We start from the raw sequence: 21,243 nt of genomic DNA, 5'->3' as shown, positions 1-21,243 counted from the left end.
GTTTCATATGTAAATGGTTTCATCTGCGGAAATTTGTGGCTTGTAGAGATTTTCAATACCAAAAAGATGCATTTTTTAGATTAAAATCTTCAATAACTCAATGAGTATGAGATATAAAAATACACTTTCTTGGTAAAAGTTGTGTATTTTTTTGAGTGTGACAAATTTTTAGAACATTTGAAAATTGTAGAAAATTACCAGAAAAAGTTATTTTGAAAAAAAACTAGTTTTTAGGGGTGTTTCAAAGAAAACTCCACAAAAACCCATTCTACTCAACAGATAGACGTATGGTGTCTTTGGCAAAGTTTTTTCTAATAATATTTCCTACAACTTTGCCCAACAAAGCAAATTTTTATATGCAAAAATAGAAAAACGAAAATTTGCATTTAACTTTTAGGGGGATTAATCACCAAACTGATGCCTCTATAATATGTGAAATATTTCATAGAAAAACTTTGTAAATCGTTGACTTCACGTAGAAGTAATACTAAAAACATATAGTCAAAGTACATAACTCTGGATGGGAGCATACCATCAATTACTGTCAATGGTCGAAAGGTACACTAGCAGCACCTAACCCACCCGTGTCCCCTAGAGATCGTCAAGTCGATGATGACAGGAGCACATATCGTGGTAGGGGTAAAGAATAGTTGCAATTTCCAAACCTACGACTGGATGCCTTCCTTCAAATAACAACTGAAGTGCGGTAAAAAATCGGTAGAACTGTTTCAAACACACAGTTGGTACTTGAGCGGGTCGGTTTTCATCTCTTTTTGTCAGTGGTGGTGGGCTGGGACACCCCTCACCATCCCTCTCCAAAGGGGGAGTTTGGTAAAGAGAGATGAAAAAATCGATTTGTACCTTCCTTAAAAGTTGTCCTAAGCTCTCTATTCTAATATCTATATGCAATCTTCACACTGCCGTACTCTAACGGAACTATCAACTCTATGCTTTCATCTACTCCATCTATCGTATAAAAATTACCACTACAGTCTGTTATTTGAAATTAGCATCTTCAACTATGTAAATCGTTGACTTCACGCAGAAGTAATACTAAAAACATATAGTCAAAGAAAAACTTTGCTGAACAATGTTGCGCAAAATTGTAAGCGCTTTAAAACTGCACATTTTTGCTGCAAAAAATAAATCGCTATCTCTTTGTTTTAAGGATTTAAGTCCTATTTTGTAATTTTTTAACGCTATCTGTAAGGGGGTGTATCTTGCATGTTAGCAGGTATTAGCAGCTAATCTCAACGTTATTTTGATCAGCATCTTCTAGTCTACTGTTACATATACAATTCAATCCAAGCATCCAAGGGGATGCATAATGAATTTTCTAAAGAGTACCTCAATGTTTTGTTACGTTTTGCTGTTTCCATGACCATTTTTCCAAGTGTTTACATTAGAGTAGTAAATAAAGTAGAATTAAGAGGAAAAACAACGTAATAAGGTATAATAGTTTCATCAAAAAGGTTTGCTAGATAATGTTTTAGGTTCTATGCATTGGGGGAGATCAAACCAATGTATCAAACTAGTTAAAAATTAGTGTTATTATATTGCATTGACAACTCATCCAGCCATTACATTGCAAAATGTGTACAACAATGATTTGTTATATTGATTCTCTACATCTTTAATACAAAATTCTAATAAACGAATAAATGTACCAAACCAAGAAAATGTATCACCAACATGATTCCACCATTTGAGTGCAACTTGACCAAATGCAACATTTTACATCCGAAGATGTGATCCTGTCTCTTTGTACTGCATATTATGTTAATCCAGTTACGGGTGAACGTGTTTGAATGTTTCCTGGATGAAAAGAACCACAATCTAAAACTTTTTTATCACCTTGATTCTACGCTTGTGCGCTCAAACGATACAACCGCTTCGTAATTTATCCCATTGAAACGAATCCACAAACCGGGAAAAACATCCTTGCCCGTGGAATGAAAGTCATACTAAAAAAAAGCAATGAATGTACGAAGGCATCTGCAACTGAACTAAGCAAAACATAAAAGTGCGACTCAAATTGGTTACGGTTATTTGCAAACTGGCTTTGAGGTCATTTAGTGGAAATCTGTTTTCCGTTGTGCGAAAATGCGATAAAAAAGTAAATCTTATTTTCAAAAGTCCTCTCCCCGGGCGCTCCAACCGACAGACAGCACACACAGCTCAGCACCATCATCCGAGCGACGATTCTGCCATTTGTGCAAATTCCCTTCTCCACGTTGCTGAAAGGAACCGTTGAAATAGGATTTCCTCCCCTGCCGGCCACCGCCGACTCAAAACTCTCGCCCAGTTTCTTCTAGGGCATGCCCCGCGCCTGTTTGTCTTCCTGCGAAATGGAAAGTCTGTAGAAATTGCGAAAAGGAAATCCCATCGTAATGTGATTTCCAATGGCTTTTCTTTGCTTGGGACAGTCATATGGTTATTATTTGTTTGTTCTCTTGAGGTCGATCTCGTGTCGGTCTTGAATGGAAATGAAGCCAGAACAGGCGGGAGTTCCTTGTCTTGGAAATGATGATAAAAATAATCGTTTTTTCCTGCCAAACGAGGCCCTCAAATGAATGTAGGTATGTGGAAGAAAAGGGTCAGCAATTGAAATCGGATTCCATTCCATTGGGCTTGCACAATTTTCAAAGTAATCCATAATTCGAGTGTTCCTAGGACGGCTTTGGAAAAGTTTGCAACAAGTGGAAAAATATGTTCCTGGAACTTGTTATGTGATGTGTAGGCTGTTTGAAAAGTCTGGGGGATTATTCTGAAATGAATACCTTGGGGAAAATGGCCCATGCGGGCTTTCATTTCCAATTCTGAAACTGTGTAGTGCTATCATAAAATTCTTTTGACAACTAAAGTTAAGCTCAGACCCTTACTTTGATAAGCCAAACCCCTCATCGCTTTACTATTATCCCAACATGTGAAGAGATAAATTGAATGAAATAAGCCTCTGTCTTAGTACACAAATAAAAATCAGCAAGCGCTTAATACGAATCTGTATGCGGCATTGGAAAGGAATAGACAATTACTTAAAGGGTGATACGGTCAAAATTTGGTCAATATCAACTTGACGTATTTCTTTCAATTTTGCATTTAAAAAACCTGAACACCCCTCATTTTGAAGGTGTGTGTGTGTAGAATGTTGCTCCTATTTTGATTTTGGAATTCACTCTTCAGTTGTCAAAATGCCGTCCAAGCAAGAAGAGCAGCGTATCAAAATTTTGCTCGCGCATCGCGAAAATCCGAGCTACTCGCACGCAAAGTTGGCAAAATCGCTAAAAGTTGCCAAATCAACCGTTACAAATGTAATTAAAGTGTTTGGGGAACGTTTGTCGACAGCCAGGAAGTCTGGATCGGGGGAAATCGAAAACCGGAAGCCGCTGAGACGACAAAGAGAGTTGCCGGTAGTTTCAAGCGAAACCCTAACCTCTCTCTCCGAGATGCCGCAAATAAGCTGGGTGTATCGTCTACAACCGTGCATCGAGCCAAAAAACGAGCCGGACTATCGACTTACAAGAAGGTAGTGACTCCAAATCGCGATGATAAACAAAATACGACGGCCAAAGCGCGATCCCGGAGGCTGTACACGACGATGCTGACGAAGTTTGACTGCGTGGTAATGGACGACGAAACCTACGTCAAAGCCGACTACAAGCAGCTTCCGGGACAGGAGTTTTATACGGCAAAAGGAAGGGGAAAGGTAGCAGATGTTTTCAAGCACATGAAACTGTCAAAGTTCGCAAAGAAATATCTGGTTTGGCAAGCCATCTGTACCTGTGGCTTGAAAAGCAGCATTTTCATAGCTTCCGGGACTGTCAACCAAGAAATTTACGTGAAAGAGTGTTTGAATAAACGTCTGCTGCCTTTCCTGAAGAAACACGGTTGTTCCGTACTGTTTTGGCCGGATTTGGCATCTTGCCATTACGGTAAAAAGGCCATGGAGTGGTACGCCGCCAACAACGTGCAGGTGGTTCCCAAGGACAAGAACCCTCCCAACACGCCAGAGCTCCGCCCAATTGAGAAATACTGGGCTATTGTCAAGCGGAACCTTAAGAAGACCAAAAAAACTGCTAAGGGCGAGCAGCAGTTCAAGGCAAACTGGCTTTCTGCGGCGAAGAAGGTGGACAAGGTGGCTGTACAAAATCTGATGGCAGGGGTCAAGCGTAAGGTCCGGCAATTTGGATTTGGAAAAGCGGAAGCCTAACTGAATATTTTTCCTGAATTTTATACTAATTGAACTTGAAAAAGAAATTTAATTTGATTTTTTAAATAAACGATTTCACCGATTTACACGCGTTTTCCCTTGACCAAATTTTGACCGTATCACCCTTTACTTAATTACTTAACCACCGGAGGGGGCCCTCCCTTAGCTCAGTCGGTAAAGGCTCAGCTACAAAGCAAGACCATGCTGGAGGTGGCTGGGTTCGATTCCCGGTTCGGTTTAAGAATTTTTCGGGTTGGACCATTTCTCGACTTCCCTGGGCATAGAAGTATGATTGGACTTTGCCACACAATCATATCGATGCAAAAATGGTACAGACATCGAAAGATCTCAATTAACAACTGTGGAAGTGCATCTAGAAGACTAAGTTGAGAGCACGCAATAAGCTAATATGCGATATGCAATAAGCTTGAAATGCGAAGAAGAAGAAGAAGAAGAAGACACCACCGGAGGTGCAAAGGGCGAAATTGAAAAACTTCCATCCTGGGCGGCTGCTCGCTTTTGCCATGACCTGGGCCCAGGTCAGATTCCTATCGACTTGCTTTATTTCCTTGTTGAGGCTCCGCCGCCATGAGCCCCTGGGTCTGCCTCTGCTGCGATGTTCTGCTGGATTCCAATCCAGCGCTTGCTTGCAGATTTTGTTTCTGCCCCGGCCACTCCACTTTTGCTCTGGAATTTCCGTTGCTTTCGGTTTCTGATGACATCGACGATGGAGCTCGGCATTCGAGATCCAGTTGTAAGGCACGAATTATATACCGCAAGCATCGGTTGATGAAGACCTGCAGCTTCTGAGTGTTCTCCGCTGATACACACCACGTCTAGCTGGCGTATAACAACACAGATTTCTCGTTCGAGTTGGTGCGTTGACTTATCTGGTTTGATCTCCATACGTTTCGTAAACTCGCAAAGGCAGCCCTACCCAACAAACCTTGACAACTGGATAAAAGCCTATTCAGGCTAATATTTTCTTCTCCAGCTAAAATGTGGCTTATTCAGCATTTGATCAGCTCAATTTTTTTGTTGGGTAGCCTTCTTGATTCGTGCACCTATGTCACTCTTGGTCCCGCCGTCCGCCGCTATTTGGCTGCCACTACCGTAAAGTTGGAAGGGTTGTCCGTGTTGACATCCAACGATTTGGTCTTGTTGACGTTGATGGTGAGACCCGCCGCAGAGGAGCGTTCGGCTAGGTAATTGAGCTTACTCTGCATATCAGCGCACCGTTGTGCTCATCAGCCAAATCGAAGTCGGATCGGTACAGGGTCAATAGTACCCATCATGATCTCGTCGATTACGATAAGGAACAGTACCGGTGATAGTATACATCCTTGTCTCACACCAACGACTACCAGGATAGGGTCAGACAAGGCTCCGCTATGCAGAACTCTGCACGTGAAAGCCTGATACTGCGCTTCGATGAAGTTGAGGATTTTATCCGGGACTCCCTTGCATCTCAGGACGCCACACAGATTCTCGTGATTTAGTCGGTCGAAAGCTTTTTCGTAGTCAATGAATATCAAATAAAGGGACTCTTGGAATTCATTAACCTACTCCAGGATGATGAGGAGCGTGACAATATGGTACACACAAGATCTTCCAGCACGGAATCCTGCCTGCTGCCGCCGGAGAGTCGCGTCGATTTTGTCCTGTATCCGATTCAGGATAACTTTGCACAGAACTTTGAGAATTCCCTTCTTTGGGACCTTCACTAAGACGCCCTGCATCCAGTTGGCCGGAAAAGTCACGGTGTCCCAGATATTACTGAATAGTTGATGCAACATTTGAGCGGATAGCATGGGGTCAGCTTTGAGCACCTCTGCTAATATTCGATCGACCCCTGGAGCGTTGTTGGATTTCATGTTTCGAATAGCTGCTTCAATCTCCTGCAGTGATGGACCTTCGGAATTGACGCGAGTGATGCGCTGCACCCTAGGCGGATCATGCCGAGATGTTAATGGCTGGTTGACCTTCGAAACTTGAAGAAGTTGTTCTAAGTGCGCAAACCAGCGTTTCAACTGGTCAGTGGGGTAAGTAAGCAACTGTTCAGTCGTGTCCTTCACTGGCATCCTCGGGTTTATCCTTGCTCCACTCAGGCATCGTGCGATATCGTAGAGGAGGCGTATATCGCCAGTGTTTGCGGCTTCCTTCGTCGGTCAAGGAGTTCACCCACGCTCACTTGTCGCGACTGCAAGAGCGCTTGACTTCCTTTTCTAGAGCCGAGTACCGTTGACGAGCTTCGTTCATGACTCCTCTGGTTCTCACCTTCTCTATCGCGGCTTTTGCTTCTCAACGATCCTCAATCTTGTAACCGGCCAGCCTAACGAGTTTCCCGGTATTTAAGTAAGGTGGCTTATGCGCCACTCCTTTCGGAGACCACCTACCAGTTGACGGTTTGCCCGGCCGTTGAGACCCTCAGGGAAGGGTCTAATTACTCCCGAAAGTGGGAAGGGAAACGAGCTGGCTAGCGCAAAGTCTCGGCAAAGGCCTCATTGGCTATACGACCTGAAAGTCGTGGAAAAGGAAAGTCTACGTGATAGCAAAAGAATCCAGCTGATAACGGAAACTAAACCCACCGACTTCTCATCACTGGGAGACTTAGACGACCACCCTTCCAACAGTACAAGACTCGAGAGTGGTCTTGGTTGATCTCGGGGCAACCTCCCCAGTAAAACGAATAAAGTAAAGAAGAGAATTACGACGCGATTAACATGTATCCCCTCTCAGTGACTTTCTTATCGGTTCGAACTCATCAAGGTGACTTTGGGTTTCAAATTACCTTCTCCTGCATTTATTTCTCCTGTATTACCATTATCGACTAACACATTTGGAAGGAGCAAAACAGTTTAATTTTTCATTTTAGAGTACTCATACATTGTTCTTCTCTCTATTGCCTAGGCCTACGTACTACGGGCTTTCCCTTTCTCTCTACCTAACATTCTTCTTTGTTCATTTTGGGGGTGTGGTGCGTGCGTGCGATGTGTTCATTCTACAGTGTGTGTGTGCTCAGGGTGACATTCGGCGCAAGCGCGATTCGAATGAATGCCACTAGAATTCTGCGGTCGTAACCACACTACCTACTCGTAGTCATTCGGTAGCGGGAAGAACTGAGCCATGCGCATGGTCTTATATTATATCAGGCCTGATAGTAAAGGGTGATATGGTCAAAATTTGGTCAAGGGAAAACGCGTGTAAATCGGTGAAATCGTTTATTTAAAAAATCAAATTAAATTTCTTTTTCAAGTTCAATTAGTATAAAATTCAGGAAAAATATTCAGTTAGGCTTCCGCTTTTCCAAATCCGAATTGCCGGGCCTTACGCTTGACCCCTGCCATCAGATTTTGTACAGCCACCTTGTCCACCTTCTTCGCCGTAGAAAGCCAGTTTGCCTTGAACTGCTGCTCGCCCTTAGCGTGTTGGGAGGGTTCTTGTCCTTGGGAACCACCTGCACGTTGTTGGCGGCGTACCACTCCATGGCCTTTTTACCGTAATGGCAAGATGCCAAATCCGGCCAAAACAGTACGGAACAACCGTGTTTCTTCAGGAAAGGCAGCAGACGTTTATTCAAACACTCTTTCACGTAAATTTCTTGGTTGACAGTCCCGGAAGCTATGAAAATGCTGCTTTTCAAGCCACAGGTACAGATGGCTTGCCAAACCAGATATTTCTTTGCGAACTTTGACAGTTTCATGTGCTTGAAAACATCTGCTACCTTTCCCCTTCCTTTTGCCGTATAAAACTCCTGTCCCGGAAGCTGCTTGTAGTCGGCTTTGACGTAGGTTTCGTCGTCCATTACCACGCAGTCAAACTTCGTCAGCATCGTCGTGTACAGCCTCCGGGATCGCGCTTTGGCCGTCGTATTTTGTTTATCATCGCGATTTGGAGTCACTACCTTCTTGTAAGTCGATAGTCCGGCTCGTTTTTTGGCTCGATGCACGGTTGTAGACGATACACCCAGCTTATTTGCGGCATCTCGGAGAGAGAGGTTAGGGTTTCGCTTGAAACTACCGGCAACTCTCTTTGTCGTCTCAGCGGCTTCCGGTTTTCGATTTCCCCCCGATCAAGACTTCCTGGCTGTCGACAAACGTTCCCCAAACACTTTAATTACATTTGTAACGGTTGATTTGGCAACTTTTCGATTTTGCCAACTTTGCGTGCGAGTAGCTCGGATTTTCGCGATGCGCGAGCAAAATTTTGATACGCTGCTCTTCTTGCTTGGACGGCATTTTGACAACTGAAGAGTGAATTCCAAAATCAAAATAGGAGCAACATTCTACACACACACACACACACCTTAAAAATGAGGGGTGTTCAGGTTTTTTAAATGCAAAATTGAAAGAAATACGTCAAGTTGATATTGACCAAATTTTGACCGTATCACCCTTTACTCACGGTTTTACAGCGTACCTACGCTTTGAGGCGTGGCGGGAATGTCGTCGTCGGAATCACAACGGTCACTACTACGCAAGTAAGTGCACCGCTGATCGAAGTCGCGTCGATGGATGATGATGACGCTGATGTCGATGCCTCGTGGTTTGTGATCGAGGTTTGACCGTTGTGGCATCGGGGGTGATTGTGTCTCCACGTTGATTGGCGCACGAAATGGCGAACGGATGTCTTGCCAACCTGCCTAGGGCGTGATATTGGCAAACGCAACCCTCTTCCGGTCACCGTACGTCCGGGAACTCCGTAGCCAGCAGGTGGGGTCAGAAGCGATCGGTACTACAGGTGTGATGTGCTGGTTGCGCAAGACTGCCACAAATCTATAGAAACACATGATGCCGTTTGGCAGCGGAATAAGCACACGCACAAAGAACCCAATTTGATCGCACTGTTACCTGTTTTCCCAAAACCACTCGCACACAATTTTCCAGCAACGCACAAACTTGTTCGAGAAGCCTATTAACTGCTAAAGGGAAAGCCTAAGTTAGTCACAGAAAGGTAACACATGTCAATTTAAATCACCTCCAATTACACATCACGGCGCGAACTAAAACTGATCACTCTTGCCTCTTCCACAAGCCAGAACGAAGTGATCGAACCAAGTCCCAAATCCTCAGATAAGGCGCGAGATTCAAATCATCTCCACTATCAGTTTGCGTAATTTCCCGAGAGAAATGACGAAGCTCTAGATTCGTTTATTATCACGAAACGTGACAGGATAAGGGGAAGTGGGGTATCCTTTATCGAGCAACTTTGCATTATCCATTCTCTCGTTTCCCTCCCAAATTCGAAGAGAGACAAAGGCTACGACCGGGTCAAGGAAATCTGAATACGTTTTGCTTGGGTCAACGGTCAGAAGCAAGCGCGCAATGTTTGGTGATTTTTCCTATCGTTCTACTTTTTAGGCGGCGGATTACATGTGCGCTATAGGCTTAGGTAGGGAACTCATTATTTACATTTTACGTGGTCGTGTTGCTCCTGAACCGAGTGAATGAAGTGAACTCTATCTGAGTGATCGCGCTTTAGGCTGGTTCATAAATATTTATTTGAATATTAATTAATTATTTAACAAGAAACAAATATCTCACAATTAACGACATTCATGTTCGTTACAATCTTCCGCCAAGTTTCATCAGTGTTCCACTCTTTCATCTGGGTGCCCAGCTCACCCAGGTTGTTCTCGCTTGTTTCATTCTCGATGGCCGTCCATTGTTCTTCTACGCTGCCACCTGCTAGAACGTCCGCAGCTCGAGTCTCAAGTTCTTCAGTCTCTCCTCCCGTTGCTGGATCTGCGCCATGCGTAGGCGGATCTTGCCGATTAGAAGGTGATGGTCAGACGCGATGTCGGCGCTGCGTTTATTCCGGACATCACTTTGTGGAATGGCCGATGGGGGAAGAGTGAACCCCCGATCATCATGTCGTTATTGCCACAAAACTCTGCAAACAGCTCACCGTTCTCGCTCATTTCGCCGAGACCATGGCGTCCCATGACACGCTCATAGTCCGTGTTGTCGGAGCCGATCTTTTCATTGAAGTCGCCAGTGTAGATCTTGATGTCACCCTTTGGAACCTTATCCAGGGCGGAATTCAGTTGACTGTAAAAATTCTCCTTGTCCTGTAGCTCGGCAGCATCGGTTGGCGCATAACATTGAATTATGGTAAGCTTACGAACCCGTGTTTTAAATCTGACAACGATTATCCTCTCATTAATAGGCTCCCACTTGAACTTGATGAGCGCAGCACTTGCCTATACGCTAAGTAAGAGACCAACTCCACGATGGCGGGGAGCGTTTTCACCTCGAATACCGGAGTATAGTAGAATCTGTCCAGACGGCAGTTTGTGTTCTCCAAAGGCCAACGAACTTCACTCTGTCCCAGGATTTCTAGCTTCATGCGTCACGCCTCGTTGGCGAGTTGTGCCAGTTCACCCTGCTGGGCTAACGTCAATAAATTCCATGATCTAATTCGTGTCCGTTGTTTTGCGCTAAAAGTCGTTGCCGTTAAATCAGTTCGATGTCTTTCTCTGTTGGTTTCTGTAACAATTGTAAAGATTTCAGAGGCAGTAGGTGGTTGGCCTAAGGTCTCCTATCCGCCATGATGGGGCTGCCATCTTAGGTGAAGCTTCCGGGGAAGAGCATTTCTTATTCAGCCGCTGGATGCCAGTCAGACGCTGTTTGAGCCGCACCTCCATGGTGAACAGACGCTCGGGTTGGCGAAGCATTTCCTCTATCACCGTGCTATGGTTACCGCGCCAGTGTTCGCGTCGCACTTCCTCACCCTGATATTGTCGGATTGACAACATTGCCCAGGCTACGCCAACCAGGTGTGTCCATGTTTCAGCTAGCAGTCTTTTGGGGTCATATGACTCGTGGAGGCGTGAGGTAGGAACTTGTGAGGACCGGAGCTAGGTATATTGCTCCTTCCAGATTGTCACTCACCAATTTGTAGCCCAACTTAAAAATTCTAAACATTTAACAAACTTTTTCTAAACTTTGAATGAACTCAAAAGATATTTATGAAAAACCGTTCTAAGTTCAAAATAAAAAAAAATATTTTGCAGATTTTTGTCAACAAGATACAGATTTAAACAATTTTTTACAGTGAAAATACAGATTGAAAATGGAAAAAAATGGAAACACCCGCAGATCGGAGCGGGATTTGCGATGGAATAAGAGAGACAAGTAATAGGGCTTTTGATCTAATTTCCGTCCTACTAAGCACACCCCGAGCTTCACTTCACTCTTCTGAACGAGTTTAAACAAAAAATGGAATATTTCTATCAAAAATGGCTTCTAAATTTATTCACCTTTCCATACGTACCGTTGGATTTGATAAAGAGTCACCAATTGTTGAGATATTGATTAAAATCTAACACTGCCTCTTGATTCTAAATTCGTTCTACGAGTTTCAATTCCGTCCTAACGCATTGAAACGCCATTAGATTTTCTTCGTCCTACGGATAAACGGAGAAAAAGGGGATGCGCTAGGAGCGCTTCTTTTGTTTTGAGAACAATGAGCGTAAATATTCATACAATGCGCTCTAACAGGATTTATGTTGTAGCTAATGAACTGACGCATCGGAACAAACCTATTATTGATTTTTTTTTTGTAATTACTTTATTTGTACAGGCTCAATCGAATAAACTTTACAGAGCCGAGTTATCCTTTGCGTTATACATTATTACTGTCTTATATTTAAAGTTAAAGGAACTGGACCGAGTACTCGCGGTCGTCTCGAGGTTAGTGGAGATTTACAATTTTTTGGATGGGAAAAGGGAAGAAGGAGGTTTTAAATGTGGTTTACGATATAACTATTTAATTAATCCTAAAGCATGAAATTATTTCTATTCATCTTGAAAACAAACATTGAAAGAAAGAAAAACCCCCAGACGTACAAAACACAAACTAAACACAAGGTTAATCAAACTTACAATCTAAGGTTAATATCCTTAAAGTAAACATATATCAGTTGCATAAACTCCAGATCGCGTCTAGCCAAAATATCCCGAACTGGAACATTAGGTTGTCTACCTCGAGCCCGAAGGGAATCGTACAACTCGGATCTGACTCCACGGTGCTCAGCACGTGACCAAATAATGTGATCTGCGTCCTGGTAACCTTGTCCACATTCACAGAGATTACTGTCCCCCAGCTCAACACGGAACAAGTGAGCGTTTAGACAATAGTGATTGGACATGAGACGAGACATCACGCGTATGAAGTCTCGACTCAAGGCCAACCCTTTGAACCATGCAAACTTCGACACCTTAGGGATAATTGAATGTAGCCATCGTCCCAAGCTACCCTCACTCCATTGATGTTGCCAGCTAACGAGCGACTGCTGACGATAAATAGAGAAAAATTCACTATAGGCGATCTGTCGATCATAAATGTCGCCTTCCATAGCGCCCACCCTCGCAAGTGAATCCGCCTTCTCATTGCCCAAAATTGAGCAATGCGAAGGGACCCACGCGAAGGTGATGATGAAAGAGCGCAAGGATAAAGCGCTAAGCAGTTCTCGTATTTTCAAGAGAAAATACGAGAAGTGCTTTACCGGCCTAATGGAACGGATAGCCTCGACAGAACTGAGACTATCCGTAAAAATAAAGTAGTGATTTGGAAGAAGTGAAGCAATAGTTTCCAAAGTGTAGTGAATTGCTGCCAGTTCAGCCACATACACAGAACAAGGAGCTTCAAGTTTTCGAGAGGCGCTATGAAATTCATTAAATACACCAAAACCAGCGGACTCCTCTATTAGAGATCCATCTGTGAAAAACGTTCTTGCAGAATCAACATGGCCAAACTTTGCAGCGTATAATGACGGAGCAATCATAGGACGATGATGCTCTGGAATTCCGCGGATTTCTTGCGTCATAGATAAATCAAAATTCACTGAATTGCCGAAATCGGAGAAGATTACACGATTGGGAATATTTCTTGAAGGGCTGACATCCTGTGTTAAATATAGGTAGTACAAAGTCATAAAACATGTTTGCGGATTTAGCTCCAGAAGCTTCTCAAAATTTTCGATCACCAGTGGGTTCATTACTTCGCAACGGGTGAGGAGCCTCAGAGATAACTCTGAAAAACGGACGGATAGTGGCAACATGCCCACCAACACTTCGAGACTCATAGTATGAGTCCAGTGCATGCATCCTAACGCGATACGAAGACAACGATACTGGATCCGTTCCAGCTTGATGATGTGCGTTTTAGCTGCCGACTGGAAGCAAAAACTACCGTACTCTAAAACCGATAAAATCGTTGTCCGGTACAACGTCAGAAGATCTTGTGGATGGGCTCCCCACCACGTTCCGGTAATTGATTGAAGGAAATTGATCCTTAGTTGGCATTTTCGTCTCAGATACTCAATGTGGAATCTCCAGGTGCATTTGGAATCGAACCAGACCCCGAGATATTTAAAAGACATGGAATGAGTGATCGGTTTACCCAAAAGTTGAAGCTTCGGTTGTGCTGGGCTATGCTTCCTAGAAAAAACGACCAACTCAGTTTTCTCCGTGGAGAATTCGATACCTAGCTGAATAGCCCAAGTAGACAAATTGTCCAAGGTATCCTGTAAGGGTCCTTGCAGGTCAACCTCTTTTGGCCCTGTGATAGACACTACGCCATCATCTGCAAGTTGTCTCAACGTGCAATTGTCACTAAGACAATTGTCAATTTCTCTAACGTAGAAATTGTACAAAAGGGGGCTTAAACATGAGCCTTGGGGGAGACCCATGTAGCTAAATCGAAAAGCTGTAGAGTTTCCATGAGAAAAGCTCATATGTTTCTCTGACAGCAAATTGTACAAAAAATTATTCATTAATGGAGACAATCCACAAGCGTGGAGTTTCTCTGAAAGAACTTCAACGGATACAGAATCAAAAGCCCCCTTGATATCCAAGAACACAGAAGCCATTTGCTCTTTCTTAGCAAAAGCCAACTGAATTTCCGAGGAAAGCAACGCGAGACAGTCGTTCGTTCCCTTACCCCTACGGAAACCAAATTGAGTATCTGAAAGAAGGTGGTTCGTCTCAACCCATTTGTCGAGGCGAAAAAGGATCTTTTTCTCCATCAATTTCCGAATACACGACAGCATCGCGATGGGCAGATACGAATTGTGATCCGACGCGGGTTTATCAGGCTTTTTAATGGCTATCACCCTTACTCGTCTCCAATCGTCGGGAACAATATTGAGCTCCAAGAACTGATTGTACAAGTTCAACATGCGCCTCTTAGCGACGTCTGGGAGGTTTTTCAGCAAGTTGAACTTGATTCTATCAGATCCCGGGGCAGTATTGCCACACGAAAGGAGAGCGAGTGAAAGTTCCACCATTGAAAAAGGCTGACTGATTTCGTCTACCGAATTCGCGGTTTCGCGAGGAATCAACTGCGACGGCACGGAATCCGGACACACTTTTCGCGCGAATTTAAGAATCCATTGATCCGAGCATTCCTCGCTTTCGTTGTTAGTAGACCGGTTACGCATTCTTCGCGCCGTACTCCAAAGCGTATTCATAGACGTTTCGCGCGACAATCCGTCTACAAACTGCCGCCAGTAACCCCGTTTTTTGGCCTTGATGAGGCTCTTGAGTTCGCGTTCAAGAGATGTGTATGCGTTGAAATGCTCACGTGTTCCGCGTTTCCGAAAAAGTTTAAACGCGTCGGACTTTTTACGGTAAACCTCCGTGCATTGTTGATCCCACCAGAGCGATGGTGTTTTCTTACGAATAGACGATCGCGGCACCGGTCGTGTTTGAGCTTGAAGTGCGCTGTCGACGATGAGATTAGAGAGGAAATTATATTCCTCCAACGGCGATACTGTATCGTCTATCGCGGATTGGAACTTAGTCCAATCGATGTTACGGGTTAGATCATACGCGACGTTAACGGATTCTGACGAGTTGAACCCACTGGCAATCGAAATTTTGATCGGCAAATGATCACTACCGTGCGGATCCTGGATTACATGCCAAGTGCAATCCAACGATAGTGAATTGGAGCAAAAGGTGAGGTCTAATCTGCTACCATTCGAGGATGGACCAGCCAAACGTGTTACTTCTCCATTGTTAAGGATTGTCATGTTGAAGTTGTCGCAGAGATCATAAATCAAAGTAGAACGGTTATCATCGTACAGCTCCCCCCAGCCTGTACCGTGGGAGTTAAAATCTCCCATGATCAACCATGGAGCGGGAAGTACCGCACATATGTCGAAAAGTTGTTTGCGATTAACAGAGACTCTAGGAGCAATATATACAGAAGCAATACAAAGGCTCTTACCTTTAATGGTAGCCTGACATGCGACAACTTCAATACCGGGGAATTCGGGAAGATTCACTCTATAGAAGGAATGGCACTTTTTGATCCCCAAAAGTACCCCTCCTCCACGTGAATCCTCACGATCCAATCGAATAATGTTAAAATCATAAAAAGGGAGATCAATTTCTGAAGAGAGCCATGTTTCACAGAGGGCGAATGCATCGCAATTATTGTTATGGACTAAATACTTGAACGAATCTAATTTCGGAATAAGACTTCGACAATTCCACTGTAGAACAGTGATCAAATCCCCGACCTCGTTTGGAAAATTATCCATCGAAGGAGATGATAGCTGCAAGAAGTGGCCATTTTGAAGTCAATTGCTTCAAGAAGGATTTCACAGTGGGAAGCAATGTGAGGACAATGCTTTTCAGAGGATCAGAAATGTTGAGGTATTTGAGAATACTGTCCACAATGTCATCAAATGAGAACAACCCAGATGAAGAAGGGGTTTCTGTTCTTAAAATTGGGGCATCAGGGGTTTTGGATGTCCCCGGAAGAGGTGGAAAATCCTGGGTATAGTCAGTTCTGCGGAATCCAGGAGGAGTAGAAGTCTCCTTTTTTCCACCACTCCTTGATTTGGGCAAGCTGATTTGGGGTTCTTTATTTGCAACAATCCGCGAACGGATGCGCTTTCGTTTCCTTGCAGAACCTTCCGGAAAACTGAAAGAAGTTCCCTCCTCAGCCAAGTCAGAGTCAGTCTCGTCATCTGACAAAAGAGAAAAGAGATTTTTGTCAGTGGTCGATGGCGTGGCTGTCTTAAGCATTTCTGCAAAAGACCGCCTGGAACGTTCCTTAAGGGAGCGTTTCATTTTGTCCCCGAGCTGTTTGTACGCCGGGCATGACGAGAGAGCATGAGGAGGAGTTCCGTTGCAGTACACGCATTTTGGTGCAGTAGCTGCGCAGGCGCCATCCTCATGCTTCTCCCCGCATGTGGAGCAGCGTGCCTTGTTGCCGTAGTGGGAGGCCGTATGTCCAAACCGCTTGCAATTCTGGCAGTTCATGACCCGAGGTACAAACAACCGCACAGGAAGACGAAGTTTTCCCAGCTCGATGTATTGAGGAAGGGCAGATCCAGAAAAGGTCACCCGAAACGAGTCTGTGGGGGTAAAACTCTTTTTACCCTCGCTGAGCGATACTGACTTCATTCTATGAACGGCCAGTATCTTTACCGGAGGAGGCAAGGGGTTCTTGAATCGGCCAACCGCTTGCTTCTCCAGTATCTCGGGGTTCAGACTCGCCTCAGTGACCACGCCTTCGATCTCCACATCAGAGGCTGGAATGTACACCCTATATTCCAGTGTGAAAAACTGGGAAACAGCAATTTCATTGGCCTGTTTCAGGTTAGCGACGGTCACACGAAGTTTGTTGTGCCTAACCTTCGTTATTTCGGTCACGGCAGAGAATCGCTTTGTCAGATCGTCAGATATTTGAACAACATTCAAGGGTTTGTTTTTGGGCTGAAAATAGACAACCCATGGGCCAGTCGAGTCATTCGGGTAGGCCCGCAATCTGGAGCTTTTCTCAGCCTGCCCATTGACAGACTGAGACGACGAACCAGGGATGACATCATCATTTTTCTTAGATGAATGGTCATCCATGTCGTCTTCTGACAGAACATCCATTTTGTTCAACTAGTGGGAGCGCAAAACGCTCTCCCACTGAACGCACAGACACAATACACAGAAAACACTACAAACACAGAAATACAAAATGAAAATTTAACTAATGGGGGAGGAAAAGAAACAAGAAAAAAAACAAAAACTTATCTGATAATCCTATACTACTACCACCGGGCGTTATATGTGTAGGCGTTTACACAGATGGCTGGAAGAGACGCGCTGCGTGGATGACCTTCGCTGTGGTGCACTTGATCGAGGCGCGGTACTCAGCGCACACAGGCGCACGATGATTGATGAACGATGTAGATGTAGAAACGGGTGCTCACACTCGATGATGATGATACGTAAGCGGGTATGCGTGAGCGCGTATGCGTGACCACGCAACGATGATGCCCAAATTGGTTTGCGAATTACCAATAGCACGGATTAATCGTTCCGAAAATGACACTTTCTACTACAAAAAAAAAACTCACTTTTCGATCAATTTACCGGGAACTATGCCAGGAGTCACTTAGTGAGAAAAAAACTGATAATTTATATCAAGCGAATACCGAGAAAACTTCCAAAACAACGGAGCGCGAAACAAGTCGACCGTACTTCTTGCCAGGACGCAGTGGGATGCTATTATTGATTTGTGCACGGTGAAATAATTGATATTATTGATCTTTTCTGATCGATAGAACGGAAATGGGCGATTACTACGAAGTAGCGCTCTACCCTACTAGTTTTTATTTGAATTCATGTTAAACAAGGACCAGAGAGCGTTATTCTCGCTCGATAGAGCGTAGGGAATAAACATTACCTCATTTACGCACTGAGGAGAATGAAATCAAGCGATGACAGTTCCAAGGTAATTCAGACAAGACTTCTCAGAAAGTGCTGATGGGAGTTTTTAAATATGTCTGAATGCATTCCAATGGAATTGTTGTAAACATTTTTAGGGAATTATATAAGAATTTCATGATAATTCTAATTAGAATTCTTTTGTGAATGGCAATTTGCTGTGATAATCGATCGTTTACACAGGAATTTTCAAATATGGAAAATACATTTTGAATTTTCACTTTTAATTCCGGACAAAATATATCCCACAAAATCACACACAGCCTTATAAAAGAAGTTTAAGTATTGGATTTTTTTAATTTTTATTCTTGTTGTTTGTTCGAAGAGCACGCTGAAAAAAAAACTCAGTCGAAACAAATTGAAAAATTAAAAAAAAAAACAGTGGGAAAATATGATACATGATCTGATGCCGTGAACACAACGTGCTATAGCATAACATGTTAATTGACTTTCTCCTGAAGCTTCATTTGAATTGCTTTATGTCAATCGTAGTTGATGTTGTGATGTAAGCGGTTCCGTGGCATAGTGGTGACCGTTTTTGCTTTCGAAGCAGAAGATCGTGGATTCTATCGCAGGCTCCTTTACATTACTGAGTTGATAGGGCTACATCGATCCTTTCGTGTAGCTTGTGTTTACATTACAAAACCGTTTACCCAAACGAATCCATACCTATTAACTGCTCTCAAATCCCCTTTCAGTGATGCACACACATCAATTAACGGTCAAGTGAAAGTAGCTAACGGAAGCATCACCTTACAAAAGAATAAAAAACCCTACACCACCCTTTTGAGCGAATTGCCATTCTGGAAAGTTCATATTATAAGCGAACAGAAACCCCGCATAAGACCAAAGGCACATAACAAGTGAGAATAGACAGTGCAACCCCATTGTTGACGTCGTCGTCGGTGGGTTGACGATAAACCGATTTAGAAAAACGACCGCTCGCTTTTATGATTTGAATTTCCACTTTGTTGCTTTGCTCGCATTTTTTCCCCTTCTTCATTTCGGAGACTAAAAACGGAACCCTTGTGCGTTGCTGTTGCTATTTTGTTGAGGCCGGAGCTATTTGCGGAAGTGGATGATGTCCTTTTGTGTGTGTCCTTTTTTATTTTTTTCAATTTGGCCTGTTGTGTTCGGTTGGTTTCCAATCAAAGGAATGGAGCCACAGATGTTTTATTGATGCGATTCAAAAGGTGACACTCTACCTCCGAAGGAGGCAGACCGGTCAACCACTTGAAATAGTTGTCCCACTTTGGATGATGATGTTGTGCTCTCGAGTAATTCCATGCTGAAGGGGTTATTTCTTTCTGGATCGCTTTGAATGGCCGCCAGGGAAAGAACCCGCTTGACTAAATCAAAAAGATGAAGTAGACAGTAAGATGGTTTAAGGCCTTTGAGAGGAAATGGGATTGAGAATTTGCTATAATGAGCTTGATCAATTATACAATCAACAGAATCTAATACACCAAACTTTTTTCTTCTTCTCCTTTCGTTCGATTGCAGCAGACAAAGCTTCACCCCCGTCGTCGTCATCGGCCGGCATGGTCGTCGGATCGTACGTGAAGGTCTGCTGGATTACCTTCTACATCTGCACCATCTGCACCGTGCTGTTGTACTCGCTCCGGGTGGGAATATCCTGATTGTACAACCTGAAGGAGATCATCAAAATATAAACAACACAGCCCGCAGCAAATTGCCAACAAATCGAAACTTATCCCACTGGATCGGGCAGCGGAGAAGTGCGGATTGATCAGCGAAAGGAATAAAGATACAATGCCATCATCACACCTACACAAGCTTCCAGAGATTGCTTTACCTTTTCACCCTTGAAACTAGATTGTTGTGTTTGAACAAAAGATAAAAAAAAAACGGTCCGGATAGCAGACAGCACAGGAGGAGTACTGAATCGAAATAATTGGAGTGTCCAGTTGACCAGCAGCCAACCATGCGAGGTCTAGTGGCAAACGAACCAAGCTGCAATTTTACTTTTCAGCTCACCCCGTATGAAGGAAGTAAATGGAAACGGTTAGCTGCCAATGAATTACTGCCGAGGAACAGAGACGGACGGATGGACGAACGGAGCTCTGCTAGCTATTGTGGTTTTGTTTTCGAAAATTGACTGTAATTAACCGGGATTGGATTGGCGAGTACGTACTCGGTTGGAAACAAGTAAATTGGCATCCTGAAATACCGAATACCTTGGTGAATTGGGGCGATTTTAATAAAAATGTAGAACGAGAGCTGCTCAGTTGAACATGTAGGTTTAAGTTGAAGAATGTAGCATTTAATCAATAAAGAGGAATTTGATGGAAGTAGTCAGGAACGATGTGGTGCGGTTGTACTGAAGAGAAAATTTAAGTTTTCAAAATAAGTGAGTGTTTGCCGTGTTCGGGAGCCTCAGATAGCCTAGTCAGTAAAGGCACGGTGTAACCAAGCCGTAGGCGGTGGGTTAGATTTTAGGTCTGGTTGAGGAAATCATTTGGGATGGAAATTTTCTCGATTTCCTTGGGCATAGAGTGTCATTGTGCTTGCCACACAACATACAAATACATCCATAGGTGTTGGTATAGAAAGCTCTAAATTGATAACTGTGGAAGCGCATCAAGAACACTAAGTTTGAGAGCCGGTAAAACGACTCGCTACAGAAGCGTTAAAAACCCTGAAGATGAAGGAGAGTGATGATTGCAACTAAACGAAATGTATCAAAATTATAACAGAGGAAGTAAAGCTGTAACGCACATACTGTTAAGTTCTTGTCTTACTGAACTTTAGCGTGGCCCAAAAAAACACATTGTCTGGAAACTTGGGGCTCACTCTTCAAATGTTAGACAACCCGCATAAATGTGAACCATAACTTGACCTTATCAAAAATGGTTAAACATAGTTTATAATCCCTGCTAAACTTTAACTGAAATGGTTATGGAACTTTGCATGAACGTTTGTGGGATAAAGTTCTCTTATCTTTATCTTTCTTTATTAAAGAGACTTTCAGCCATCGGCATGTGATAAAGTTTTAACCTTATGTAAAGGGTGTCCACGATGAAATTGCCACACACAAAATTGATTCGCAAAATTCGAGTTTTCATCCGATTGCCATCAAATTTTCAGGGATTGAGAAATAACTATTAAACTTCATTTTACCATTTTACTCGTATTTTATTTACAGTCCATACGCAAATTCCCGCACCTTGGTCTTAACCCTGGCCATAAGATTCTGCACAACCTGTGAATCAACCGGTTTTTGCATGTAAACCCATACTTTCTTCAGTTCCTCGACTGTCTTCACTACCTTAG

The 21,243-nt window shown here is 43.5% G+C and overlaps 1 protein-coding gene across 3 annotated transcripts in view; it reads left to right on the top strand.

Moving 5' to 3' along the window:
* Positions 1-21,006, top strand: part of LOC135698993 (uncharacterized) — a 580,872-nt gene extending 559,866 nt beyond the window's left edge. Inside the window, exon 8 of one of the 3 annotated variants that reach the window (XM_065219163.1) lies at positions 19,456-21,006. In XM_065219163.1, the coding sequence (XP_065075235.1) occupies positions 19,456-19,589 (134 nt within the window). In that variant the 3' untranslated portion in view covers positions 19,590-21,006. Of the gene's footprint in view, positions 1-19,452 lie in introns of all 3 variants that reach the window. The other 2 variants (XM_065219164.1, XM_065219162.1) reach the window with 2 other exon arrangements.
* Positions 21,007-21,243: the final 237 nt, after the last annotated feature.

Source organism: Ochlerotatus camptorhynchus, unplaced genomic scaffold, assembly GCF_037179485.1.
Source record: "Ochlerotatus camptorhynchus isolate MF236.1 unplaced genomic scaffold, CSIRO-AGI_Acam_v1.1 ptg000100l, whole genome shotgun sequence".
Lineage (NCBI taxonomy): Eukaryota > Metazoa > Arthropoda > Insecta > Diptera > Culicidae > Ochlerotatus > Ochlerotatus camptorhynchus.
Note: the sequence above shows the minus strand (reverse complement) of the source record. Positions and strands in the feature narration are given on the sequence as shown.